The 26766-nt window shown below is 52.6% G+C and overlaps 8 protein-coding genes across 8 annotated transcripts; 4 read left to right on the plus strand and 4 right to left on the minus strand.

Moving 5' to 3' along the window:
- Positions 1-1584: 1584 nt before the first annotated feature.
- Positions 1585-2337, minus strand: NCU02673 (hypothetical protein; the record flags this gene model as incomplete). The annotated part of the gene is made up of 2 exons (XM_960353.1): positions 1585-2188; positions 2318-2337. The coding sequence occupies 2 exons, from the start codon at positions 2335-2337 to the stop codon at positions 1585-1587; spliced, it is 624 nt and encodes a 207-aa protein (XP_965446.1).
- An 870-nt stretch (positions 2338-3207) lies between these two features.
- NCU16372 (hypothetical protein) lies at positions 3208-4392 on the plus strand. The gene has a single exon (XM_011395064.1). It carries the CDS (start codon positions 3698-3700, stop codon positions 4283-4285), a length of 588 nt encoding a protein of 195 aa, XP_011393366.1. The 5' UTR covers positions 3208-3697; the 3' UTR covers positions 4286-4392.
- Positions 4393-10175: 5783 nt separating this feature from the next.
- Positions 10176-12946, minus strand: NCU02674 (hypothetical protein). Its single transcript, XM_960354.2, has one exon. It carries the CDS (start codon positions 12749-12751, stop codon positions 10250-10252), a length of 2502 nt encoding a protein of 833 aa, XP_965447.1. The 5' UTR covers positions 12752-12946; the 3' UTR covers positions 10176-10249.
- Positions 12947-13153: 207 nt separating this feature from the next.
- Positions 13154-14669, plus strand: NCU02675 (RNA-3'-phosphate cyclase). The gene has a single exon (XM_960355.2). It carries the CDS (start codon positions 13354-13356, stop codon positions 14572-14574), a length of 1221 nt encoding a protein of 406 aa, XP_965448.1. The 5' UTR covers positions 13154-13353; the 3' UTR covers positions 14575-14669.
- Positions 13170-17067, minus strand: NCU02676 (hypothetical protein). The gene is made up of 3 exons (XM_960356.2): positions 16654-17067; positions 15592-16192; positions 13170-15506 (listed from the first exon to the last, which is right to left on the minus strand). Exons 2-3 carry the CDS (start codon positions 15906-15908, stop codon positions 14702-14704), a joined length of 1122 nt encoding a protein of 373 aa, XP_965449.2. The 5' UTR covers positions 15909-16192; positions 16654-17067; the 3' UTR covers positions 13170-14701.
- A 605-nt stretch (positions 17068-17672) lies between these two features.
- Positions 17673-23226, plus strand: arg-3 (arginine-3). The gene is made up of 3 exons (XM_960357.3): positions 17673-18615; positions 18714-21772; positions 21838-23226. Exons 1-3 carry the CDS (start codon positions 18276-18278, stop codon positions 21943-21945), a joined length of 3507 nt encoding a protein of 1168 aa, XP_965450.1. The 5' UTR covers positions 17673-18275; the 3' UTR covers positions 21946-23226.
- On the minus strand, positions 22126-23826 carry NCU02678 (hypothetical protein). The gene has a single exon (XM_960358.2). The coding sequence runs from the start codon at positions 23668-23670 to the stop codon at positions 22468-22470; it is 1203 nt and encodes a 400-aa protein (XP_965451.2). The 5' UTR covers positions 23671-23826; the 3' UTR covers positions 22126-22467.
- A 203-nt stretch (positions 23827-24029) lies between these two features.
- On the plus strand, positions 24030-26592 carry NCU02679 (carboxylesterase). Its single transcript, XM_960359.2, has 5 exons — positions 24030-24434; positions 24521-24845; positions 24903-25108; positions 25178-25607; positions 25747-26592. Exons 1-5 carry the CDS (start codon positions 24210-24212, stop codon positions 26505-26507), a joined length of 1947 nt encoding a protein of 648 aa, XP_965452.2. The 5' UTR covers positions 24030-24209; the 3' UTR covers positions 26508-26592.
- Positions 26593-26766: the final 174 nt, after the last annotated feature.

Raw genomic sequence — 26766 nt, forward strand, 5'->3', positions numbered from 1 at the left:
GTACCCTCGAGGCCCCAAGCGTCAACCTACCTAGTCTCCCGCTTGAGCCAGGTTCCATCTTCACACCGCCTTGACCGCTTACTGCACAGTAGATGAATGCTAACCTAGATAGGAATCTGCTTGCCTGGGGGCCTTGGGAGCCTGGCCGCTGACGGCTGGCTTTTTGGTCCCCGCTCACACCCAGAGGCTGTCAATCAAGAGGTGAAGCAGTTGGCGGAAGTGCTCCCGGCCAGAATTCCGCTTTCTAGAAATCATTTGCTTGCCTTCCTTTCACAGTCGGGATCGCTGTCCACGGTCTCGCTCGGACCCGAAACAGATTTCTTCGACATACTCGGTAGCATCGGCCGGACTCCATCACTTTACCCCGGATTAATCTCCCAGCCTTCACTACCTTCAATGCATGGAACGGTATGATCGCATTATCCCGACTCGCTGTGCTTTGTGCATTGCGTCGTAGACACCGGTCACCGAAATTTCTCTTTCCATACGACCTGCTCCATCATGAGCTTTACTTCGGGGAGACCATCCTATCAACTAAAAGTTGCTCCTAGTCGTAAAGCTGGCAGAGTCGAGCCAAGGCACGTGGATACGATTCTGCCTTCAGTTGTAGTGTATTGTGGTCTGGATGGAAAGTCGAGGTTGTGATGTTTGTTATCACCCGCAGTTTCTGTACCTTGCAGGCGGTCTGCATCTGCACATGCGCTACTGCAAAGAACCGACGCACTAACCTGTAGGTACAACAGAGGCAGGATTTTCACACAAACTTGAGACAAGGTAGGTTGGTTTGCCGTCTTTCACCGTCCGGATAGGCTGTTCCCATCATTTGCACCCTCCATCATTCAAAGCGATGCTACAGTACTCTCTCACTATTCTCAATCGCGTTGCGAAACTCGGCTATTGGCCCACAGTGACGGAGAAGGCATGACATTCGAGGCCACTTTGTCTCATCTCTCATGACTGCTCTCGACGAGTAACAAGAAGTTTTTTGCAGGCTAGCCACGCAACCAAACAGCATACTTGCAGTCAAATCATTATACCGACCTTGCCTGCACTGGTATTGTAGGTACACTGCGCCGAGAATACCTGTCAAACAATTCTCCGCTCAAAGACACATAGACATAACCAACCTTGTCTAAAACTATGACCGTATCGAATCGGATCATCAGCTTTGTTTTGCCACCGTTGACACGGACTGTACAAGCTGCCTGATCTAGCTGAACTAGTAGGCTCACCAGTTGGACATTGAGATTCACACGCCAGCCTGGAAGTGAGGCTCCCAAATCACCTCAAACATTATTGACGTCTTGAATCACATAGGAGGCGAACTGTCTCGCCCAAGCCCACTGCAGCTTGGAGGCACAGCACGCGATCGCAAGATAGAATGCATTCTTGTGATGGCTCGGGCTTTTGCCCTCCAGAGGCTATTCGGATCTACATCGCCATGGCCGATTACGGGTTCCAGGTCCACCGCCATCCTCATTTCAAAGTCTGTTCAACTCATTTGCATGTGGGACGGCAGCGATTACCAAAGTACAGGCTACAGCTGCTCGACTGCCGGTATAGGTAGGCAAGCATAAGCAAGCCCTATAAACCTACGGTGTACTTGGCGGACCCTCGCGGCAACCGGTGTCCATGGACAAGCCTGCCCCGGACCGTTACCAACGGGCCGCGGATTGGAAGGTGGAAGACCCCGGGGCCAGTCTGTAATGTCGGGTGACCGGGGCGAGAATGGAAGGTGTAAGCAGAACATGTGAGCCGCTCATCATTCAAAGGTACTCCATGGAGACCAAATTGAATCACGTGCCTCGCTGTGAATGCTGAAATATCCAGTCCATGACTGTTCATGAGCGCCCGGGCTTCGAGGTTCGCCCAGTATCGCTTCAAGACTGAAGCATGGCAAAGATGGAGTGAGCGGTCCGGGATACGGCCCGAACAGCCTCCACATGTGGTCCGTTCCTCGCTGCGGTCCGCACATGTAGACCGGCCGCCAAGTTCGATGGTCGACGGTTTCCAATTCACGGTGACCCGGCGGTCTGTCTGTGAAGCGGTCAACATGGAGCAATGCTCCACGAAACAGACTTTGCCAGCAGTTGCCGGCCTGGCGAGCAGGTAAGAGAATAACCCGTTGTCCATCCGCTCTGGTATCTCCAGTTTGATCGCATGATGGGCGGGGAAGATATCACGCAACCTGTTACCGTGCATTACACAGTCTAACTTCCATTCTGCACGAACTGCACGAGGTATAGACCCACCCGGTCCAAGCAATTGAGCAATCAGAACTCGAAGCTAAGGGCAGGGGTTCCGATACTGTCCTCACGGCAGTCGACCGTAGACCATTTCTGCGGGCTTCTCGCCTCGGCCATCGACCGATCAATGTTATATCAGGATCATGATAAGTGCTGGGTACATGATAATGGAGGAATTGGATGATGCCCCAGTTGTCGTTGCAATTTTAATCGTCATAATACACTCGGTTAACGGTAAACCATCCACGGTTTCCCTCGGGCGCTGTTGCATCGTGCGTGTCCCAGATTTTATCGCGAATGTTTCCACTAGCGCAGGAACGCTTGTCTCCCTGGACCAATAGGCATCGTGCAGACTTTTCCCCGGGCCCTGACGATGGGTCTTCTGGAAGGTTTCAAGGGTCCAGGCACTTCATATCTTCCGAAATCAACTGACCCTTGGGGGTCGCCGAATCCATCCACGTTTTCCGGTGATCCAACTCTCGAGGACTCGCTGATAACATGACGGTCGAAGAGGCAAAACCTAAGTGGTGAGAGAATGCACACCGACCAATTGGGTATGCTATCGAGGCCGCTAAGGAACCACTGGATAAACTGAGTTCCAGCATTGACTCGATGTAGAATCGGCAATCGGATGGGGAAAAGGCGCAATTGATAACTGCAAAGAAGAACATGAGATAGGTGCAACAAGGCGATTGGAGCGTGGGGTTGGTTGATATTCAGACGAACGGATGGTACTCTACAATACGTAATCAGGTAAGTACTGACCATCTCTTAACTGGGATCATCCCGCCAGCATCAATCATACAGGACGCCGTACCTTACATACGCTGGGTCCAACTTTATACCTGCACTTTTACAGTAGAACGACCATCACGTGCATGGGTTGCTGTGCAAGATTGGGTCATTGAGAGCCAAAATCTTGCTTATCTCGGGATATTTTTTTTGCTCCACGCAACAGCAACATATCTTCTCGTCATTGTTGTTTCTGTTCCGTTTCACGTATACGTTGATCGGTTACGCAATGTTCGTCATCCTCCAAGCTTGGCGCACACACGGCAGCTGGAGCGAAGCAAAGGGACGGAAGGAACCTGAGACGATTATCGGTCCAGGACACAACGACAGTCGCAAGTTTCTCAACCGAAGCGTATCAGGTCCGTCCTTCGCATCATTTTCCCCCGGCCCGGGGAACTGATGTAGTTGTGGGTTGATCAATGATTCTTTTGCTTCCGATACATACGCGTACATACGCAATGGGCTCTACTCGTGCACTACAATACTTGACGGTTTCGGCATATCCATCATCTCCACACAGCAACACTTTTTGGGAACGGAGACCGCTAACCAGGTCGGATTCGCTTCCAATATCGCGGGAAATGAATTACAACTCTGCTGCCGTGGATACGAAAACCTGCCCCAGGAAGGTTCACAGTGGATTCTAACATGGGTAGTTTATGGCTAGTGCACAGCAGCAGTTCTCGCCAAAACTCAGAAGGCAAACAGCTGGGCAGGGCTCCTCAGCGTCGCAAGTCATTCTCTCGCCCTTCTGGAAGAACTTGGCACGCATAGAGCAAAACAAGCAGCAGGCAGCAGGCACCCCACTAACCCTCCATTCTCCAGGATTCCTGAGAAGAAAACGAAGCGGAAAACGTAACAGCTTGCGTCGTGTTCCGCTCACGGGCTTCGCTACCGGAATCGGGTTGACCCTCCGAAGTTTTGGGTTTTTGGGAAATGGTCCGCTACGCCGCTACGCCGTACATAGTAATGGTGCACTCGGTCCTCGTCGGTGGGGGGGGGAATGGAACTTGGAAAAGAATATTCCATTTTCCATGTTTCCATTCTTAGGACTGGCGTTCTCGACGATGCCCTGCGACGGAGTTTGGGTGGGAGCAGCTGAGGTGAGACTGCTAAGGAACACCAAGTGGGAGCCGAGAAACACGATGGGAGAAGGAAAAACAGAGGAACGAATGGACGAGAAGAGCGACAAGAATATCCATTCTGTGAATGAAGGCATTTGCGGACGGGACTATACCACTACGTAGAGATAGATGGACGCCGCGCACCATACAGCGATGGTACGGTGGCCATTCCCAGAAGGATTAAATGAAAATGACGATATAGCAGCGAATCATTCGGCGACTTGTTCGGCTACTATTGCGTTCGACATTTCCATTCAAGTGAATGAAGGTCGTAAATCGAGAGAAAAGACCAGTGGCGATGACGTCCCATTCTCAATCCGTTGCTTCCCATACCTATGTAACCACTTGTTAATTGCTTCGAACTTTGGGGCCGACCGATCACCCTCAGCAACAGTGATCCAATGGAAACGGGCAATTGGTTTCCATTCTTCAATTTTTTGTAGCCTCTTTTTTTTTCATCTCTTGTGTCTCTTCATTTGTTTGGTTGTCCATAACACTTTCACCTCGCACGCAAAGTCCAGTAACCACTGAACGCCCTCTCTACGTGTCTGTAACCAACCCTGTCTTCTGGCGTTCCGACACAATTCGCAAGGGACTCACAAAAACACAAACCAAAAGGTTTGCGATGTTCATGCAGGTGACAAGTCCGTTCTAGCATGCATGCGTATCCTACGGTGCCTGCATTTGCTGCTCGCCGCATCACAGGGACGGGGGACGGAGACTGGTTGCTTTTTACCGTGCCTCGGTGCCTACCTGCCTGTTTGGTGCCCGTACCTGCGTTAATAGTGATCGTTGACCGCCTTTGAAGCGTGACAACTGCGACGGTGCAAATGGTGATTTCTCTCTCTCTCTCTCTCTCTCTCTCTCTTTTATTATCCTTCTTTTGTGTCTTTATTCCCTGCCTTTTTGGTACAACTGCGTACGTATCGCTACTCCCCAGCCATTCAATTTGAGGAAATACTACAGGAAACACATACTCTCAATTGTCGCGCTGTGTACACCCAAAACTGAAGACGCACAATAAAGATGACAGATAAGTCATATCGTAATGCGACTGCCCATGAATAGGTACGTCTATTTTCCCTTTCTTTGCCCTTGCAGGTCCCTCCATCCGGATGAAGTGTACCTCCAGATATACAGTGAATTGTGATTGGTTGTCCCATCGTTTCTGTGTGTAGATGGTCGTACCCCAACGTCAAGCCTCTCTCTCACGACGGAGCCTCAACCTCCAGCCGGTGACATCTTTTTCCATCTCTCCATCTTGCTTTGTGTGACTTACTATCAATGTCACCTACCTTCCTTCCCACCCCTCCCTCCTGTGTTTGACCTTGTGGTTACCACCCTCGAGAAAGACAAGACGTCAAAGAGAAAAGAAAAAAAGCGGGACGAGATTCGGGTAGCTGTGCGTGCCGGTCATGTCTTCTTGCATGCATTTAATGTATATATGCATGGGATAATGCGGGTCACAAAGCGGGATGATGTTGTAGATGGTACTGATGGAATAGTTCATCTAAAAAATAGAAGAAGCGTTTTATATGAACTTGCGGTCCAGCAGCAGCAAAATGCAGCGAGCAAACGTCGACTTCTTGGGATGACACCCTCCCAATCTTCGGATATTGTGTATCCATGCTAGACATGATTGTTTGTCGGCAAAAAAAAAAAAAACCAAGATCAATTGTGCATATCTGTGGCGCCTTCGTGTCGTTGTTCTGCGGTGTATGTATGGTGGACAGAAAGCGGGTCCACGTAGGTACATTGCATACAGCACAGAAGAGAAGCACTTCTCTTTCCACGTACTTGGACACTCTATCGGGTAATTACGACAAGACGCAGATGAGTTGTAGCTGTTCGACCTAATTTCGAATCTACCGTTTTTTTATTCTATTTCTTGTTCAATTTTTTTTTTCTTTCCAATGTAGTTGTAAGATACTTTTGCAACTGAAAAACAACATTCGTAGGTAGTCCGTAATGTAAAGTGCCTAGCCTTTTCACCCAATCATGGTTCGCGATATGTGCCTTTTGTTTTTTGCGAGCATTACTTTTCAAGTTGCTTCGTGTGCCATCTTTATGCATTTCAGCATTAGACACCGGACTTCGTTTTGACTTCTCGAGACCGAAAAAAATACATGGTTGACATACGAGACCAATGGAATAGGACTGATCAGATGAAAGAAGCAAAAAAAAGGGGAAATCATAAGGCACAGAAGAAAATATGCCTAACATTTCTGCGGCAAGGGCGCTTTACACAAGAATTATCGCTGACCATCCAATAGATATTGTCGAGACAGGTTGGCAAAGAGGATAAACTGGAGGCAAATACGTCAACAAAAAGCGGGGAAGTAGATTTGTCAATTTGGAATTGGTGTTTGCCAAACATAACCCTCTGGCTTCTCTTTGTCCGAGCCAGGCCATGAGCCTTGGTTCTGTGTAGGTCAAGTTTCTGTCAAAGCGCCAAACTACCAGTTATCACTTTGACCCTGTGCTTTGAACAGGAAGCTGTTGGAGATGAGAGCTAGTTCCGGGTTTCCAATGGTTGCTGAGTGACGATCCCAATTCAACAACATCAATGTATCACTCTACTTAACGACGTGCCTCTCCGCAGCTGACGACAACTCCCAACATCATGAGGACGTAGAGACTCGCGGCAACTACACCCCACGCCTCCAAACAGCATGCTGACAATGCGTTACATGTGTTTGAACCATACTAGATCAGACATCGGATCCATTGCCCCCCAAATAGCAGTGTGGTATGTAGTATCGTTTGGACAACTCGTCTTTCTGCATCTGCGGCACTGCTGGCGGCAACATTTTCAAGAAACCAACCGTTCGACAACAAACTTCAACCCACTTCCCTCAGGCAGTGAGAGGCATTTGCCAGTCGTTGTTTGTTTTACCATCAATGATAACCAAACCATACTCGGCAGGTCACTTCAACCTACAACTTTGCTACTGCAGCGACAACACACCATCAATGCATTAACAGCTCACCCTACTTACCTCACTGCACAGTACAATCCCACTGTGAGAGAGCATTAGAGTGGTGAGAGTGGATCCTTCACTCGCTTGCTCGCTCGCGAGCCCAGCCAACATCACGACCCAACGGGGGGACACATGGAGCTCATCCGGTCGGGACCCCATTTCTATCCGGCGGAAGGAAGCCCGGGCGCCCGGGGAAGTGCAACGTTACTACCGTGCCAGCTGGCCCGCCGGCCACCATTCCTTCGATTCCATCTTTCGTTTTTTTTTTTTTTCTCTCTTTCTTTTTTTCTTCCTCAGGCTCCCAGAGCCCCAAAGTCTGTGTGTGCCTGGCGCCTGTCCCCCATCACCTAACAACTGAAAGCTAGCCGTGAATAGGTTAAGCGGCCTACCCACCGCTATGTTAGCGACCTTTTAGCGGGCAGCTAATAATCCACATAGGCGCCGCCGCGCCGCCGAACTTCGTCAGATTCAAAGTGGATCCCGAAGTGAACCAACCCGCTCGGACCCCGGCCGGCCGCCAGGCGGGCCTCCCGGACCCTAGCTCCTTGCCAGCCATTCATTCTTGGTCTGCGGATGAACAACACCCACCGCCCGAGCCCCGAGTCCCCCGACACCGACTCGAGAACGAATGGAACGAATCGACGACACCCGGAAACGAAACGGCCTTTTCTAGCGTAGCATAAAGTGAGCCCCTAGCCATAGCGACACCCACCCACCGACGTTGTCGTCGTCGACTGGTGCTTGCATACAGCCGACCGGCCCATGCATCCATACATGCATGCATACAAAAAATTTGGAATCGCGGTGAGCAGAATTTGCCCTGCAAGTACATACCCAGATCACTGTGTGATGTAGGCCTATCTCTCTGCCCCGGCAGGCAGGCAGGCCGTACGAACGTTACCGGATCCAGACTACGCAGTATAAGCACCGTATCGTCCATCGTCGTCGTTTGGTCTCGTGGAGTCGTGGAAGATTGCCATACCTCTACTCCCCACTTCTCGCGTTCCTGGGTACTATTCCCTACCAACCAGATGATGGTAGATGGGGTTTGTGATGCGGTGTTCTATATGTACTACTTCGGCCTTGCTCGTTCGAAACTTTCAAAGCGGCGTAACATTTGATGTACCTGGTCTTGCTGAAGATGGGATGATATCGACGGTGAGAACGATGAGCGATGATGATGACGACGACGACGACGACGACGCCGGTAACAATAATCACAAAAGATTAAGTCCGACGACCTACCTAAGCCCGGCAATGTTTCTCCATGCTTCAACTCGAAGGAAATGCTTTCTCAATTGTTCTTCATCCTTCATATCACATGCTTCATACCCTCGCCCCCCCACTCTTGTTTCTCCCTTTCTCCTCATCCCGACCCATATTCTGTTCTGTTGCCTTATGCTATTCCATGTTATGTTATGCCTATTTTCATGTCATGTTATGTGTGTTATGCCCTGTCCAGGAACCCTCCGTAATCCATTTTTACCCCATCCCGCCGCCAATCATCATTTCACCAAAGAAGAGACTTGCCTGGACTCCTACCCAAAGAATCGGTACAGTACATACAGATGGAACCGCGGAACCGCGGCCTTGCCTAACCTTGGAGAGGAAGTCCCGAGCACCACCAGTCACCACAACAAGTTAGATACATACTACAACACTACGCATCTTTTGAGGGTTCAAAGCGGAGTTTTCGGAGTTCCCGGGGACCTGGGTCAACAAGTGGGCGATGGGCGGTGGGCGCGCGCGCGCGCGCCCTGGTTTCCTATGGTAGTATTTAGTGTCTGGGTAGCATACCCTGGGGCTAGATGTTCCACGCGACCAGGGCCAAAATTTCTCGCTTGACCTACGGTGTCGACTCGGGCGAAAAGAAAAAGAAAAAAAAAGAAAAGAAGAAAAAAAATCCCACGGTGAGACCTGGATGGATGGATGGATGGATGGATGGACCCCGAGGAAGATGAAATGGAACGTTCGGAAAGCTTGGCCACGTGATTGTTGTGGCCTGGCCGCCTGACTTTTTGAGACGGCCTAGCTTCTCCCCGAGAGAACTCAACGGTGAACTGGGCGGTGGACGGATATCCGAGAGGGAGTGTAGTGTAGTGTAGGGTAGTGTATACCCTGCAGAGATGTGGTCCCGTGATAGACTGGGTAATTTGCTGTGTGGACAAGGCGGTACAGGCAAAACAGGACAAGATGAACACGGAGCATTGAGAGCATGAGTGAGTGGTGACTAGGTAGATAGCGAGATCCATCCATGAGGGCTCTATGCAAATTAGAGCCACATATGTACTACATTGTGGCCCTTGATGTTGTATTGACTTCTTTGAGGGGGAGTATGGTGGTCTCGAGAGATAGGTGTGGCAATCAGAAAGACTCTAGTGGCTGACAGTCTGGAGCATACACTCTGAGAGTCGATATTGCCTGTATCAGAATTGAATTTGCCTAGGCTTTACGAGTCAGTGCAATATATGGGTTGTGTGGTTACATGTGTTCTATAGAGCCGTTATATAGGAAGGTGAAGGGGGGAAACGCGACATGAAGAGTGAGTTGATCAAGTCCTTTCAGAAAAGAATAGCTAGAGAGTGGAAAGACTTTTTTCACCTCAAGACACACAAAGAGTGTGGTTGATTCGGCTGAGAGTATTCAATCCTCGAAGCGAATGCTCAATCCAATATACAACTTATCTTGTTCAGCCATAGATGATTAGGGTCAAGCTGGAAGATAGAAAAGTGAGAAAAGGGCACAGAGGTGATATCAAGATATAGACACATGAAGGTGACAACTCGTCAATCACTTCAGATCTCTACTTCCATTCAGTGACCATTTCCATACTCAACAGGTGATAACTACTTACAGGTCACGAATCATTGACTATCACAACCGAGTGTTCAGTATTTGTGATATATCCAAGATTGACAATGATTAGAACAAGGGACAAACTCGCAACTGGGTGACATCAGTTCTATGCCATCCTCGTGCTGAGCACATCAGATAGCCGGTGGCCGCCATATGTTCAATGATACTGAGGGTATCCAATGAAGCGATGAGTGCTTTCGGGGGTTTTACATTTTGCTTGTGTTACATTGTATTGTACAAGTGACCATCTTCAGTCGACATCATCTTCAACATCCTTATTTTTCATCACCTTCCTGTACCTCCGAATCACCGCCGGATCCCTCGTAAACACAATATCAAATACGCCCATCTCTTCAGCGGCTTGGGCAAGGATATTATTCACCGCACTCCTCTCCGCGTTTTGAGCATGCGCCTTGACCAAGACCAGCTCTTCAAAGACGGCACAAAGCTGGTTGTCCTTCTCCTGCGTCGTCATCTTGGCAGGGTCGCCTCCAAGGTCGGCGAAAACTTGCGTGTGTTTTCGGATCAAGCTTTCTATCAGTCTGCTGGCTTCCATGATGCGGTCCATGTTGCGCTTGCTCTGTACCCGAAGAGTAGCGGTTCCCGCCGCCAGCTCGATGAGCAGCTGCTCGGGCGGCGAGTAGCTGAACAGCTCCTTCATGGTTCGGGCAGCGACAATCATGCCGGCATGATCCTTGGCCTTGAGCATGGAGAAGAGAACGGTACGGGGGAGGTACGTATACTCGTCAACCGAGTCGAATTTCCAATCCATCTTGACCAGGTCCTGAAAGAACTGCCGGCCAATGACGGCGTCATCTGCCGTCAATTTGTTGTCTCGCCTCACCACGCGGTTCACTGAAAGAGTATTGTAAAGAGCGATGAAGGTGTGTGCATCAGGACGCACGTGCCGTTTCTTGGTCATTTGCTCGTAGAAATCGATGGCCTCTTGCGGCCCCTTGCTCTCGGTATACGACTTGATGATCTGGTTTATCATGAAGCTGTTGGGGCCAAGTTCTGCCAGCTCGAACGCTGTCCACAGTTCCTCGAGCTCATCGTGCAGGCCACGAGCGCTGTAATTCTCGGCAAGAAGAGAAAATGTTTCGACTGTAGCTCTTGTGGTGCAAATGTAATCATCCGATGTTGGTTCTCCGTCACGGGGTACGAGCCGAATTGGCCGGTCCATCGCGGCGGCTCTCCGACGCAGGTCGACGAAGTCCAGACGGGCTTTGATCATGGCCCAAGCCAACTGGTCAGCCTTCTCTACGTTATCAGCAGTTTCTGTCCTGAGCCAAGCGCCTACCAGGCCGTTGAGCTGGATGGGCGAGGCGGCAACTCCCTTTTTTTGTAGGAACGTAACCACTTTGTAGGCTCCGTCGAGGTCTCCTGCTCCTATTAGCCTCTTCAGCCATTTGCCGAGGAAGAAGTGGTTGCCGACGATGGTCGGTAGTCTGGTCTTGCCGCGAATATCCATGGGACCCGAGAACATCATGTCGACAAAGGCCTGCAGCGCATGTTCGATGTGATTTACCGCCAAAAAGCAAGCGATAACTTCATCGTAGTCCTCGATCTGCATGGTGTCTCCGAGAAGCGCTCGCATATCCCTGTACACTTCCCACGCTTCCTCGACGTTTTCCTCCTTTGCTGCCAAAGCCCGGACGATGGGTATCATGATGCGCGGGTTAGGCGATTCTGAGGACTTGAGAAGAGTATCCGCAGCTCTCATCGCGCGGTCGGTATCTCCGTGGAGACTGCACATGCGTACTCCCAGCTCATAGTACCCTTTGAATGTTTCTGGTTTGGAGCCGATGGTGACCACGGCTTTCTTCCACGCTTCGATAGCCTCCTCTTGCCAGCCTTCGAGAAACATGGCCTCAATCGCAAGAAGCTGTTGCGAGTCTCTCAGCACCACCCCCGCAGCTTGCATGTCCTTCGCCAAAACGTAGATGTGATGCATCCGGTTCGGATTTTCTACGCCTTCCCCTTCGTGTGACAAAATCATCCACAGAAAATCCCACACCTCGCGCGGCACGTTGGTCCATTGGGTGGCTAATGAACTGCGTGCTGCAGAGTAGTACTTCCAGCAGTCGAACAGGTCTTTCGGCTTGGGGACGCCGCCCTTGACGACGCTGTCGCGCGCAAGGAAGGAGTTCAAGTTGGCTACGGCTCGCTGCCGCACTCCGCTGAAGCCTGGAATGCGCAGTACGCCGTATGACTCGCCTTCTGGACCCGTCTTGCCCTTGTATTTCTCCCTGAGAATCTTTTTGAACTGTTTTCGTAGCTCCTCAGCCTTGTCCTGTTCGGAACCCCCGACCTTCTCCAGGCTATCGAGCATTTGTATTGTCTGGACCATTTTCTGCTCCAAGTCGTTAATGGCCTCGGAAATCTCGCTATCGATGCCGCCACTAACGGCGCCAAACTCGGCACCGTCGCGCAGCTGTCGGTATTGCCCTTCGGTCTCTTCGTTGAAGTAGTTGACCGCAAGGGGTTCGGTTGGACCTTCGTCGGTGTCGGTGGGTTCTCCCTTCTGCGCCTCCCGTAGGAGGGCTTCTTGGAACCTCTGTGCTTGCTCTTCCTCCAGCTGCTTAGTCGTCGTTGGCGCACGTTGTCTGCGAGCGGCGCGGGCCGCACTCGAAGCGTTTCTCGTCAGCCATGGCTGTGGATTTGGGCGGGCTCGTCCTATGCTAGCGATGCATGACTGGCAAACATAGCTGCTTGTTCGACTCAATTCAAGCGCAAATGCTCGGGGAGGCATCGGTGGTTGTTTCGTGTGTCGGGTGGGCTATGGCAGTGTGCTGTAAAGAATGAAGAAAATCATGAGGAGCAATGAAAGAGTTGGAGATGTGGAAGCCAGGTAGAACTGCGGAGGTAGAAGGATTGTGGTGAACTGGAACTTGAAGGTGTGTTCGTCAACTTTTCGTGATGGCGAGAAGCCGGCAACACTTTGTCCTACAGCAGCACGTCCTGGAAGGAACAGCGGCCATCATCGCCCCACCATGCGCTTGCTGCCGCTGTGACTTTTTCTTATCACGCCCCTGCAGTTCCTTATCGACGCGCAGCTCCTGTCGAATAAGTCTTAGGTACCATTTCACCGCCCGGCAGAAACAGCGGGATCCTCCAAAAATTCTGGAGAAAAGCGAATTGGAACGGGGAGACCTGCAGCGCTCGCAAAGGAGCTTTCCAATTCAGAATCATTCGCCATTAAAACCGCGACATACCCATTCATCCATCACCGACGACCACTGCCCGACGAGTTGGGGCGCGATCGCCTACGAAGAATTCAAAAGACTAGGAAATTACACTTTCACACGACTGAGCCCAGGACAGCGTGAAACCAACGACCTGACAACCGCCACCATGTCGGGCGAGAAAACCGACTTCATTCGCTTTACGGGGCACCGCGCCTTCACGCACCGGATCGTTCTCTCGACCCTTACCGGCCGCCCAGTGCACATTTCCAAGATCCGCAGCAGCTCGGCCACACATCCAGGTCTTGCGCCCCACGAAGTCTCCTTCCTGCGCCTTATCGAGGCCATCACCAACGGCTCCGTCATCGATGTCTCGTATTCGGGCACCACCATTACATACCAGCCCGGTTTGATCACCGGCACGGTCGCGGGCGTCAACGCCGGCGCCGTTGGCGACGTAGTCGAGCACACCCTGCCCGCCAACAACACGCGCGGCATCACCTACTTCCTCCTCCCGCTTGCCCTACTCGCGCCCTTCTCCAAAGCCCACATGAACGTCCGCTTCACTGGCCCCGGCGTCATCACCTCGGCCACCCACCTGACCGGCGACATTTCGGTTGACTCCTTTCGCACGGCCGTGCTCCCGTTGTATGGAATGTTCGGCATCCCGCCAGCGCGCATCGAGCTGCGCGTGCTCTCGCGCTCTTGTTCCGGCCCCGGCGGCCGTGGCGGTGGCGGCGTGGTCGAGCTTCGCTTCGCCAGTCAGGTTCGCCTGCCCAAGACACTGCATCTGAATCGGCGCCCCGGCAGGATACGGCGGATTCGCGGCGTGGCGTATTGCACGGGCGTGTCGGCCAGCCACAACAACCGCATGATCACGGCGGCGCGCGGCGTGCTCAACCAGCTGGTCTCGGACGTGCACGTGGCCGCGCAGTACGACCCGGCGCCGCTGGTCGGCGACAAGAGTGGTGCCAAGAAGAAGATCGGTATCGGTTTTGGCCTCAGCTTGGTGGCGGAGTCGAGCGCGGACGGCGTGCTTTACTCGGCTGATGTGGTAGCGCCGCCCGAGGGTGGTGTCGTGCCCGAGGATATAGGCGCAAGGTGCGCGTACCAGCTGCTGGAGGTTATCGCACAGGGAGGTTGCGTCAGTAACGTATCGGCACCGACCTTGCTTACACTGATGGCAATGGGATCGGAGGATGTGGGTCGCCTCAGGTTAGGCAGGGAAGTATTGGCTAGGGAGGAGACAATAGGGCTAGCACGAGACTTGAAGAAATTCGGAGCGGCCAGCTGGGGCATAAGGGATGTCGACGATGACGGTGAGACGACTGATCTAGTAGTCTCGGTCAAGGGTACGGGCGTTGGTAATGTGGGAAGGAAGGTAGCGTAAAGAATTATAAACCGGATGCTTTCTTTTTTGTTGCATGTTCAAGCTCTGTTAGGTCATACTTTTGCTGTATCAAATTCGCTTTCGTGGGTCTCGGCACTAAGTATTAGTGTGTACAAATGCTTTTCCATCATATCCCCCGTCTGGCCGCTCTATTCGTAATCCCAGCAATTCCTCTAACTCCCCGGTTGCCAGCAACGGCGGCCGCATGGAAACCAATGCTTTGGACCGTGTAAGCCGCAGCCGTCTGGTAGTCATTCCCTACCGTACGTATGGCGTGTACCGGATGAAAGCTACCCACACTGGCATTGCCTGACCTCATCACGTCAAACAAGTCTATGCCGGCAGATGCTGGAGAATAGTTGGACCCCAGCCGCTGTTCATCATCCTGCCCCTGACCGCCACGGCTTTCTGCCACCAGGCGGTCTGTTTCGGTCCCTTCTCCATCGCCTAGAGCCATCTCATCTTCCCTATTCACGCCCCGTTCTTCCGCATCCAAAGTCTGGGAAGTCTCCGGCTGGCGCACGCCGTCGCTACCTGATGCCCCCGTCTGCTGTCCAACCTGACCGGGACCAGCCCAGAGAGGTTGTAAGGAGGGATTCACAACCTTGCGCAGCTTCTCCCGCTCCGTATGGATAGCCAACATCAAGCACTGGATAGCCAGTATCACCGCATCGAAGAACAAAGGACCTAGCCTCGTCGTTGGTGGCTTCTGCCCAACGAAGTCGACTATCACGCCCCCGTGTAGATACCCGCGCGTCGCTTCGCCGGCGACTGGTGGTGCAGAGATGATGTGTGCAAGGATGCATATCAAATTCGGTCCGAGGATGGCAAAGACATGGGGACGTTCGGCCGGTAGAAGGACGGGACCCTCTTTCGGGGTAATGAACATGAAGTGTGGAATGATGCGTACGAATAGACGGAGAAAGGAACATCTGTGATGCGAAGAGACATTGAGGTCATTCGTTAGTCATTGGCTATGTTATGCAAAGGATCTAAAGGAAGTGGCTGCTATCGTACTCCATATAGTATAATGTGCAGAGATAGGCAAAGTAGATCATGTCGAGATTTCTCTGCAGGTGGCTCATGAACTGTAGCTTCTTCTTCAGGCCCAATTTGCGCTTCTCCTCCCGTGACGTCTGGTCATCATCATCATCATTATCATCATGAGCGCTGCCGTTCAGCTCCGTGGACCGCTCGTGGTTGTCATTGCGCCGGCTGCCATCCTCGTTTGCATTGTGTGGCGGGATGTGCTGCTGCTGCTGCTGCTGCTGCTGCTGCTGCTGCTCCTGCTCCTGCTGCCGGGCCGCGAAGCTCGGCTCGGAATCATCGTTCATAGCTCGCCGTGGTTTGAGAGGAAGGGTGATCGTTGGCGCATTCAAGAGCTGTGGGTAATAAAAGCTTTCAGCGGCTGTTTGAGCCTCACATATCTGGGTCTATGATTGATTGACGTCAAGGGGGGCCGGCAAACAGAATGTTCATCGAGTAGTAGAAAGCAAATGTGATGATCACGAAGGCGGCAACGAGATGGAGAATGCGCGATGCATTTCACTTCGATGGGCAGCTGTCATCAAGGTCGCCAAGGATGTGCGTGGTGCTGTAGCCTGCCACTGAGGTGCCCCTGCCTCAGCTGTCAGCGACTCAGCGTCACAACAAATGAAGGGACCACAACAGCGAAGGGGAGGGTTGGAGGGGATGCACGCAGCGGCCTGTGCTCATTGGCATGCCAAGACCGACCAGCTGGCTGAGTTCCGGTCCCCGCTGTCGGCCGGGCTTGGGCCGGTGCCGTGGCTTTCGTTCGCCGGAATCCACGCACTTGAGCCCGGAAGCCGCGGGCGGAGGAGGACGGGCCTGGACTCCCATGGTGCAACCGTGAACCTGAGTGGGGGTTACCCCCGCTCCATCAGAGCCCCGGCCTGGGCGCTTGGGGTGACAGACTTGACATCATGGGTGTCTCCAGAAAGGGGAATGTGAAATTTGGTTTGGAGATGGACATTCGCAGTCGATGTCCAGTTTTGTATCTGAGTCACAGCTCAGGATGGACAGTACATAGTGTTCTTCCAATGAGAGGTCTCGACTTACACAAGTGGAAGCTCAAGGGTCTGCCAGGAACCACACTTCCAAACTCCATGTGCGCCCATCCCCCATGTTCATTCACGGCGTGAGTGAAGAAGGAATAAGCTTGCGGATTCTGGAATACTAGTAGTACACCATAGGCCCCCGAAGTACTGTGAGATCATAGGATGGGGTGAGTAATTTGACTTGTGAGCTAGCAGAGCTGATATTAGTGTAGTAAGGTTCCAGTGCTACAGCCGTCGAAACCCGGTCCATGAGTCAAAGTCGCAGGCGGCTTTACTGGCATTGGGAATACAGCGAAGGATCTGAGCTCTTTCGGGAGCAGGCGGATTTGAGCTCTTTCGGGAGCTGGCCGAGGAGAAAATGTCAAGAGGTCAGCATCGGCGAGGCGCTTCGAATTGACTCAGCCGCATGGACACGTCAAAAGCGAGAGATTGATTTTGAAGATCACCAACAAGACCGGCATCGAGGCGTCAACTATCGCCGAATAGACTGGGGCCGCGATGACTCAGCCAATCATGAAACGCGTGAATTTCCTCTCCCCGCCAAAAAGTCGCAGCTCGAAGGGCAATTGGCCAATAACATGTCAGTTACGGCCAATTCAGCCAGTTTCACCGCCAAGGTACATAGTAGTCAAAAATTTGGCGGGGTTTGGGCGTCCAAAAGACAAACCAAACTCGGAGGTTGGAGGTCGTGGGTACCTACTAACCATTGACTCGGTACTAGCCGTCTCCAGTGCCGTCCCGGGAGCTTGTGCCTGTTTTGGGGCCATGGCGTGCATGAGCGAACATCGGACAAACGCTCAACCGACTTCAGATGACACATAGAGCCTGGGGAATAGTAGTGATGTTGTTAGATAGACCGCGCCCGACATGTTGTTATTTTGGCAGGCAAAGTGGCTAGGTAACGAGAAAGTCTCAAGTCTGCCACAAGACACTGATCTAGGATCGCCAGTAGGTGAGCTTAAAATCGGATAAGAATGGGAGGGGGATCTGGCAAGATGCGATGACTGCCCATGCGAGCATCGCAGATCCATGTACATATGCCAGTCAGGTCCCGCACTTCTCGACCGCAGAGGATTCCGGGTCCGCTTCCGTTGTCGGAAGCTACCCAAGCTGGCCCGCGGCCTATCTTGAAAATTTTCCAACAATCCGTCGTCACTTGTTCCCAACCCGCCAGTGCCCGCCATTGCCCCCGGCAAAGGGTGGCGGATGCGCAGAAGAGCGACTCCATTCAGGGCCTCATCGTCGATTGTTCTGTTTGGTGAAAGAGCAAAAGAGTCACAGCCGCCCACCAACAAATCTGGAACCCACCCTGCCGCCGGCCCCGCACATCTCTTATCGGCGCTCCCCACAGCGGCCGGTTTTGGGAATTATTTGTCTCTCTTGTCCCTCTTTCCGTCCAACTTCTCCAGTTTCTTCTCCACTGAAATTAAAAGCGCGAAATTCCGAAAACACGGACGGGAGACTCGAGATTGAGTCAACTGGTCAGGATCCGGGGTCAACAGCTACGTCGTTGTCAGGACTTGTTTGTTGATATACAAGACATCGGCCCCCCGAGACCCTCACGAGGCCTTTCTTGGTCTTTCTTTAATTTTCTTCCACAAACACCTCCCTCCATTGGACATAATGCTGTCGACCGTGCACAAGGCTGGCCGAGCTCCTGCTCTCCTCCGCCATGGTCGGCGGGTTCCCGTCCAGGCGTCCCAATTGAGGGCTCTCACCTCCGGCGCCCAGAATACCTCCATCTTCCAGACACAGGCCAACGCCGCCCAGAGGCTGTCCTCCCAGAAGAGGTGGCTCTCTGCCTCCGCTGCCGCGGCTGCTGCCAGCCAGCCCGCCCCCGACGCGAAGGCTTATATCCAGAGCGGCGTTGTCAAGCCCCGCGACCATGTCGACGTCAAGAAGGTGCTTGTCATCGGCTCCGGTGGTCTTGCCATTGGCCAGGCCGGCGAGTTTGACTACTCCGGTACGTCTAATGTCTTGTCGACTCAGTGAAACCAGACACAAAACAAACAAACAAATAAACAAACAAACAGCAGTGCTGACTCTACTCTACCCATCCAGGTTCTCAGGCGCTCAAGGCCCTTAAGGAGGCCGGCGTTGCTTCCGTGTTGATCAACCCCAACATCGCTACCATCCAGACCAACCATTCCCTCGCCGATGAGGTCTACTACCTCCCCGTCACCCCCGAGTATGTCGAGTATGTCATCCAGAGGGAGAAGCCCGATGGTATCTTCCTGTCCTTCGGTGGTCAGACCGCTCTCAACTTGGGTGTCCAGATGCAGAAGCTTGGCCTCTTCGAGAAGTACGGTGTCAAGGTTCTCGGTACCAGTGTCAGGACACTGGAGCTTTCTGAGGACAGAGATCTCTTCGCCAAGGCCCTTGAGGAGATCAACATCCCCATTGCCAAGTCCTTCGCTGTGAACACCGTCGACGAGGCCCTCGACGCTGCCAACAAGATTGGCTACCCTATCATCGTCCGCGCTGCCTACGCCCTTGGTGGTCTCGGTTCCGGTTTCGCCAACAACGAGGAGGAGCTCCGCAACATGGCTGCTCGCTCCCTCACCCTCTCCCCCCAGATCTTGGTCGAGAAGTCTCTCAAGGGCTGGAAGGAAGTTGAGTACGAGGTCGTTCGTGATGCCAACAACAACTGCATTACTGTGTGCAATATGGAGAACTTCGACCCTCTCGGTATCCACACTGGTGACTCTATCGTTGTTGCTCCTTCCCAGACCCTCAGCGACGAGGAGTATCACATGCTCCGTTCCGCTGCCATCAAGATCGTCCGTCACTTGGGCGTCGTTGGTGAATGCAACGTCCAGTACGCTCTTCAGCCCGATGGCTTGGACTACCGTGTCATTGAGGTCAACGCCCGTCTCTCCCGCTCGTCTGCCCTCGCCTCCAAGGCTACCGGCTACCCCCTGGCTTACACTGCCGCCAAGATCGGTCTCGGCCACAGCCTTCCCGAGCTCCCCAACGCTGTCACCAAGACCACCACCGCCAACTTCGAGCCTTCTCTTGACTACATCGTTACCAAGATTCCCAGGTGGGATCTGTCCAAGTTCCAGCACGTTAAGCGCGATATCGGCTCTGCCATGAAGTCAGTTGGTGAAGTTATGGCTATCGGCCGTACCTTCGAGGAGTCTTTCCAGAAGGCTATCCGCCAGGTTGACCCCCGCTTCGTCGGTTTCCAGGGTGACAAGTTCGAGGATCTCGATTTCGAGCTCCAGAACCCTACTGACCGCCGTTGGTTGGCTGTCGGTCAGGCCATGCTCCATGAGAACTACTCCGTTGACAGGGTCCACGAGCTCTCCAAGATCGACAAGTGGTTCCTCTACAAGCTCCAGAACATCGTCGACTGCCAGAAGGAGATGCAACAGCTTGGCAGCCTCGAGGCCCTCAAGAAGGAGCACATCCTCAAGGCCAAGAAGCTCGGTTTCTCCGATAAGCAGATCGCCATGGCCGTCAACAGCACCGAGGATCTTGTCCGCGCTGCCAGAAAGGGGTTCGGTATTAGGCCCTGGGTTAAGAAGATTGATACTCTGGCCGCCGAGTTCCCTGCCGACACCAACTACCTCTACACCACTTACAACGCCTCTTCCCACGACGTCACCTTCGAGGACAAGGGTACTGTCATTCTCGGCAGCGGTGTCTACCGTATCGGTTCCTCGGTCGAGTTCGATTGGTGCGCTGTCAGCGCCACTCAGGCCCTGAGGGCTATGGGCGAGAAGACTGTCATGATTAACTACAACCCCGAGACCTACTCGACCGATTTCGATACCGCTGATAAGCTTTACTTCGAGGAGCTTAGCTACGAGCGTGTCATGGATATCTACGAGCTCGAGAGCGCCTCTGGTGTTGTCGTCTCTGTCGGTGGTCAGCTTCCTCAGAACATTGCCCTCCGTCTCCAGGAAACTGGAAAGGCCCGCGTTCTCGGCACTGATCCCCGCGATATCGACCGTGCCGAGGACAGACAAAAGTTCTCTGAGATCCTCGACAGCATTGGCGTTGATCAGCCCGCCTGGAAGGAGCTCACCTCCGTCGAGGAGGCTGAGAAGTTTGCTGAGGAGGTTGGTTACCCCGTCCTTGTCCGTCCCTCGTACGTCCTCTCCGGTGCTGCCATGACCGTCATCCGCAGCAAGGAGGATCTCAAGGATAAGCTTGAGGCTGCTGCCAACGTCTCTCCCGAGCACCCCGTTGTTATCACCAAGTTCATTGAGGGCGCCCAAGAGATCGATGTTGATGGTGTTGCCTCTGAGGGTAACCTTATCCTCCACGCCGTCTCTGAGCACGTCGAGCAGGCTGGTGTTCACTCGGGTGATGCCACCCTCGTCCTCCCTCCCGCCAACCTTGACCAGACCACCATGGACCGCGTCAAGGAGATCGCCCAGAAGGTCGCCAAGGCCTGGAGGATCACTGGTCCCTTCAACATGCAGATCATCAAGGCTGAGGATCCCGAGGGTGGCCTTCCGGCTCTCAAGGTCATCGAGTGCAACCTCCGTGCCTCTCGTTCGTTCCCCTTCGTCTCCAAGGTCCTTGGCGTCAACTTCATCGACGCTGCTACCAAGGCCCTTGTTGGTAAGAACGTCCCTGAGCCCACTGATCTCATGGCTGTCAAGCGTGACTACCTCGCCACCAAGGTTCCCCAGTTCTCCTGGACCCGTCTTGCTGGTGCCGACCCCTTCCTCGGCGTCGAGATGGCCTCTACCGGTGAGATGGCCTGCTTCGGCAAGGATCTCGTCGATGCCTACTGGGCCTCTCTCCAGTCCGCCATGAACTTCCGCGTTCCCGAGCCCGGCGAGGGTCTTCTTTTCGGTGGTGACCTCAGCAAGAGCTGGTTGACCACCATTGTCGACTACCTCAGCCCTCTCGGCTACAAGCTCTACGCCGCCGATAACGAGGTCAAGCAGTTCCTCGAGTCCTCTGCCAAGACCAAGATCGATGTCGAGGTCATTGCCTTCCCTACCAATGACAAGCGTGCCCTTCGTGAGGTCTTCGCCAAGAACAACATCCGTGGTGTCTTCAACCTTGCCCAGGCCCGTGGCAAGACCGTCTTTGATGTCGACTACGTTATGCGTCGCAACGCCGTCGACTTCGGTGTTCCTCTCTTCATGGAGCCCCAGGTAAGCTTCACCACTGACCTTTCCATCCACGGTGACCGAAAACTAACGTTTCCTTCTTCCCCTAGACCGCTATGCTTTTCGCTCAGTGCATGGCCGAGAAGTTGCCCCGCCCCGAGGGTATCCCCTCTGAGGTCCGCAGGTGGTCCGAGTTCATTGGCGGCAAGCCTCTGTAGATGACATGATACCATCATGTTTGATTGTTTTTCTTTCTACCTTTTGGAAAAGCGTGCAAAAAAGAAAAATCACGCATAGGGGGTATCAAAAGTCATTTTCAACAACTCATAAAAAGGGCGTTTGGTTGTGAAAGGGTCTTGGATCTCCATGTGGATGTCTCTATAAGCGGGAAGGAACTGGTGTTATTTCTTGTTCATTTGCTTAGGATCTTTTCTTCTTGCTTTGCTGTTTGATGTTGTTGATATGTAGTATACAGGACGAAATTTTCATCCCATCTAATCATTCAATCTTCTATGGTACCCGAACCAAGACGTGCGATGAATAGTACCCCATTCGTAGTAGCCATTTTTTTCCTATCCTTTTCTCTCTTCAAAGCACATACCTACATTCTTCATCATCACCTTTGTTGGAAATATTTCATCAATGTATTGTGGTGCGTGTTTTGAATAGGAAAGAGACATGGATCCTCAACTGGCTTGATTTGCATTGCAAGATAGGATCAAACCACGTGTGCAATCTCTTTAATCATGCTCCTCCTCTGTCAATCCAGGGCATCCATCCATCTCAGCATCATCATAGTTCGCCTTACACCAGAAGCAATAGTGATGCTTGTTGCGCATGTATTGCACCAAGCGCCGTAACCGCTCGTCAGGGCTGAGAGTGTTGAACTCATCCAGCTCCGGATCCTCTTCATCGAGATCCTCCGCCATTACATATGTGTTCCATGGCCTGTGGACGGTAGTAGTATCCTTACCCAGAGCATGTTTGTCGTCCATATCAAGCTCGTCATCGACATACGTAGGTAGTCGCGTGGACGACAGAGTGCTACTCTGCTCCAGGTCATGCCGCATCATAGCCTCGCGCCTGGCCTCTTCGCGCGAGCGGATGAGACCGCGGTAGACAACAGGAATAGAGCGAAGAGGCCGGCAAGAGTCGGTACGAGTCCTCCTCCTCCTTGATTGAGAATTGCCGCCGTCGGTATCATCCCGTTCCTCACTTTTCTGCACTTCCCCCTCACCACTGCCCTTTTCACCACCACCACCTCTCGCCTCATTCTCATGATCCTCATCCATCCCCTCCGCCACCTTCTGCGCAGCAAGTACCTGTCTCTCCAGCCTCGCCTCCTCCCTCTCCCTCCTCAGACGCTCGCGATACCCTTCTTCATCCACCCTGGCTTTCTTGGCCATTTCCCCGGCCGCCTCGGCAGCCTCCCTCATCTTGCGTTTCCGGTCGCTCTCCAGCCCGATGCCCTCGCGCCCATCTTTGATGCTGATTTTGATGGGTTCCGTCCGACCCTCCGTGGCACCAGCACCTAGAGCATTGCCGGGGACGAAACCCATTTTGGCCATCATCGCTAGACCTTTGCTTTTTGCTGCTGTGGGTGGTGGTGGTGGTGGCGGTACTGTTGCTGACGAAGGGGAAGTAAAGGAGGGTGCCGTTGATGGCGAAGGAACGAATTTGCTAAACAGAGAGGTTGACAGTGCGGCTTCTCGACGAGCTTCCTCTTCGGCTGCGAGCTCGGCTTTGGACTTGACACGGCCGCGTATCTCACCTTCGCGCTGGAGGCGGAGGCGGCGCTGGAGAGAGGTTTCAATGGGCTTTCCACTTTTGCTGGAGGTTGTTGTGGAGGGTTCATCGGCGAAAGTCATTTTCATGTAATCGTCCTCGGAGTCGGAGTCGGGGCTGGCGCCGCTGGTGGAGGGGTCTTTGGTTGTTGATGTCATTTTGGGTGGTTGGCGAACTCTGTTTTTGGGTCTGATAGTGGTGCGGTTTTGTTATTGAAGGGTTATTGCGACGTTTCTTTGTAATTTTGGATGCAAAGGTAGATGTGTGCCGTAATATTGATTGTGATGTTTGGTGCAGGTTCCATTTGATTGCCGCTACCCAGAAAAAAACTTAATATTTTGTCTCTGTTGTCTCGCCTTGGAGCACGCTTTGCACCATCCAATCTTGGACCTTGCATCACACAATTCCAAGCACGCCAGTCTCCATCAAAATACCATGGAACATTTCTGGACCGTACGTTGATTTACGTTAGCATCGTAAGCATCGGCTTTCAATGCCCAATTGACTGAGCCCCTCTGCTATGTACAGATGATTCGCTGTTTGTTCTAGTTGACGGCTTATGAACTTCCTGATACCCCGCCCATTCCACTTTCTTTAATAAACACCACCCATCTCTTAACATGTCCCATGAAGCAACGCATTCTTATGACTCGCATTTATTCAGGCAACAGAAGCTAGAGCGTGATACTTGTGTAAGATGTCCGGATCTCAAGAGGAAAATATCAATGAACGAGCTCCGTTACTCGGTAACACACAGTCAAGCTGCAACACATCAAGTGAGCCAACCTCCAAGGTGTCCACGAAAGCAGCATGGCTTCATCGTCCGCGAAGGCAAACCATCGCTTTGATTCTGTCCACAATTCTGGCTTCATTGATCATTGTTAGTGTTTTACTCACTTCCATTGCTCTTCGAGAGGGAAAGGTAAGCAAGCGTCATCTTCCAGGTTACAAGCTACTTCGCCATTTGGTAGGTAGTTTTAACGCCAACTAACCACATCTATCTTACAGAAATTCAACGGACTTACACCGCCAATGGTCAACCTCACCTATACCAGCTACGAGGGCATCTCTCTCTCTAACGGCGTCAACGCTTTCCTAGGGATGCGTTATGCCGCTCCTCCGCTTGGAGACTTACGCTGGCGAGCACCAGTTAAGCCAAGGAGGACTAACACCGTCGAGAGGGCTGACCAGTTCGGGCCAATATGTCTCAGAGCCGGTGTTAGTGCACCGTTTCCTGGTCAGAGTGAGGATTGTCTTTTTGTGAACGTGTGGGCTCCAGCGAATATCACGGAAAAGTCAAAGTTGCCTGTTTGGGTGTTTATTGGGGGAGGAGGTAAGTCGATCTGATCGAGATTTTGACTGGTGATACACATTGCTAACTCTCTTGAAGGTTACAATGCCCTCACTAATGCTAATTGGAACGGAAGCGAGGTCGTCCAGAAGTCCGGCCACAACATCGTCATGTTGGACTTCAACTATCGGGTTGGGATGTGGGGGTTCCTCGCCAGCCAGCGGGTGAAAGATGACGGTGATTTAAATGTCGGCTTGCTCGACCAGCGGATGCTGTTGACTTGGGTGAAGAAACATATCTCCGCGGTATGTCGTTCCATATCTGGCCCCAGACAATTATCACCCGCAGTCTAGACTGACCTCACACGTCGACAGTTTGGAGGAGACCCCGACCATGTAGTCATCCACGGTGCATCAGCAGGAGCAGGCTCCGTAGTGATGCATCTGTTGGCATACGGTGGCCATAACGACAACCTTTTCGTAGGTGCCATGTCCGAGTCACTTTTCTTCCCAGCCCAGCCGTATGTAAAAGAGCTCGAATACCAGTTCGACCGATTAGCGCAGCAGGTTGGCTGTTCGACTGTAAATTCGGAGGAGCAGCTCAATTGTTTACGGAGTCGGAACGTCACCTCTTTGCAAGCAGCTAATCACGCCCAACATTTCCCGGGCCATGACGGACCACTCTTGCCTATCTTCTACTGGACTCCGTGCGTGGACGGTGACTTCTTGCAGGATCTCCCTTACCGGCTTATTCGAAGAGGCCGTCTCTTGAATGTACCGATTCTTTTTGGTACCAACACGGATGGTATGTGCTCCTATTCCATTCAAGGACATATAATCCTAACCTCCAATCATCCTTCTTTCCATTCCCATCCCATTCCCATTCCTGTTCTTGATATCACCTCACTAATCGCGGGCGCCCCCCTCTCTCCACAAAAAAACAGAAGGGTCAGTTTTCGCCTACGACTCCCTCACCCCCTCCGACCTCACCAACTTCTTCACCACCAACTATCCCCATCTTACCCCCTCCGACATGCGCCGTATCCTCTCGCTCTACCCCCAATTGCCTCCCTTGCCGAACCGTAACCCCTGGTATCCAACCACCAGTCTTGCCTACGGCGAAGCCACATTCATCTGTCCCTCTAATAACTTTCTCGACGCTTTCGTTTCCGCCTCCCCCTCTCCCTCTCCCTCCTCCTCATCACCACCACCCCCAAGCAACCAAACCCAAAGAAGGAAAGCATTCGCCTACCGTTTCAACGTACGCGACTTTACCCTCCAGGCCGCCGGCGTCGGCGTGCCCCACCTCTTCGACGCGGCCGCCATTTTTGGGCCGGACAACATCAGCGGGTTCGGGGCCGGGGAGGGAAGCAGCTACAAGACGTATAACGCACCGATTGTTCCCATGTTCATGGCGTACTGGATCAGTTTTGTGAGAACGTTGGATCCGAATATATTGCGAGAGAGGGGGAGCCCCGAGTGGGCGACATGGGGTTGGGATTCTTCTTCTTTGGATGAAAGTGGAGATGCGGATGGAAGTGAGGGCGGTGAGATGAAGGACAGAGGTAGGAGGGGGAGGGCGAAGAGGCTGCTGGTGGAACTGGGAGATACGAGGATGGAGGAGGTCGGGGAGGAAGAAAGTGATAGATGTCGATTTTGGGGGGCCTTGGGGGATCGGTTGGAGCAACTCCGACGGGTGTCATAGTGTTCCTTTGGTGGCTTAGTACGTTATTGTATTTTTTTCCTGAACAAGACAACGCTTGACACTAGGCAGGCATTGTGAAAATTATATTGTGATTTAACATTACGATATGTAACCCTTTCAGATAACCTTCCGAGCACAGAGCGCTTGATTTGAAGAAGGATGAAGAATTAGCGAGAAAAGAGTGGAAAAAAGACTGGAAAAAAGACTGGAAAAAATACCAGAAAAAAGACTGATGAGTGGATGCAGAAAGTGTGAGGAG

This window comes from Neurospora crassa, linkage group I (genome assembly GCF_000182925.2).
Source record: "Neurospora crassa OR74A linkage group I, whole genome shotgun sequence".
NCBI lineage: Eukaryota > Fungi > Ascomycota > Sordariomycetes > Sordariales > Sordariaceae > Neurospora > Neurospora crassa.

What these genes read in the sequence shown, in the direction of transcription:
- NCU02678 (XM_960358.2), bottom strand. Translation starts at nt 23,670, where the DNA reads ATGACATCAACAACCAAAGACCCCTCCACCAGCGGCGCCAGCCCCGAC.
- NCU02675 (XM_960355.2), top strand. Translation starts at nt 13,354, where the DNA reads ATGTCGGGCGAGAAAACCGACTTCATTCGCTTTACGGGGCACCGCGCC.
- arg-3 (XM_960357.3), top strand. Translation starts at nt 18,276, where the DNA reads ATGCTGTCGACCGTGCACAAGGCTGGCCGAGCTCCTGCTCTCCTCCGC. An exon ending in CGGCGAGTTTGACTACTCCG is followed by an intron (nt 18,616 to 18,713) that starts GTACGTCTAATG and finishes CTACCCATCCAG; the next exon opens with GTTCTCAGGCGCTCAAGGCC. An exon ending in CTCTCTTCATGGAGCCCCAG is followed by an intron (nt 21,773 to 21,837) that starts GTAAGCTTCACC and finishes TTCTTCCCCTAG; the next exon opens with ACCGCTATGCTTTTCGCTCA.
- NCU02676 (XM_960356.2), bottom strand. Translation starts at nt 15,908, where the DNA reads ATGAACGATGATTCCGAGCCGAGCTTCGCGGCCCGGCAGCAGGAGCAG. An exon ending in TGCACATTATACTATATGGA is followed by an intron (nt 15,507 to 15,591) that starts GTACGATAGCAG and finishes TTCGCATCACAG; the next exon opens with ATGTTCCTTTCTCCGTCTAT.
- NCU02674 (XM_960354.2), bottom strand. Translation starts at nt 12,751, where the DNA reads ATGCCTCCCCGAGCATTTGCGCTTGAATTGAGTCGAACAAGCAGCTAT.
- NCU02679 (XM_960359.2), top strand. Translation starts at nt 24,210, where the DNA reads ATGTCCGGATCTCAAGAGGAAAATATCAATGAACGAGCTCCGTTACTC. An exon ending in TTGCTCTTCGAGAGGGAAAG is followed by an intron (nt 24,435 to 24,520) that starts GTAAGCAAGCGT and finishes TCTATCTTACAG; the next exon opens with AAATTCAACGGACTTACACC. An exon ending in TGAAGAAACATATCTCCGCG is followed by an intron (nt 25,109 to 25,177) that starts GTATGTCGTTCC and finishes ACACGTCGACAG; the next exon opens with TTTGGAGGAGACCCCGACCA.
- NCU16372 (XM_011395064.1), top strand. Translation starts at nt 3,698, where the DNA reads ATGGCTAGTGCACAGCAGCAGTTCTCGCCAAAACTCAGAAGGCAAACA.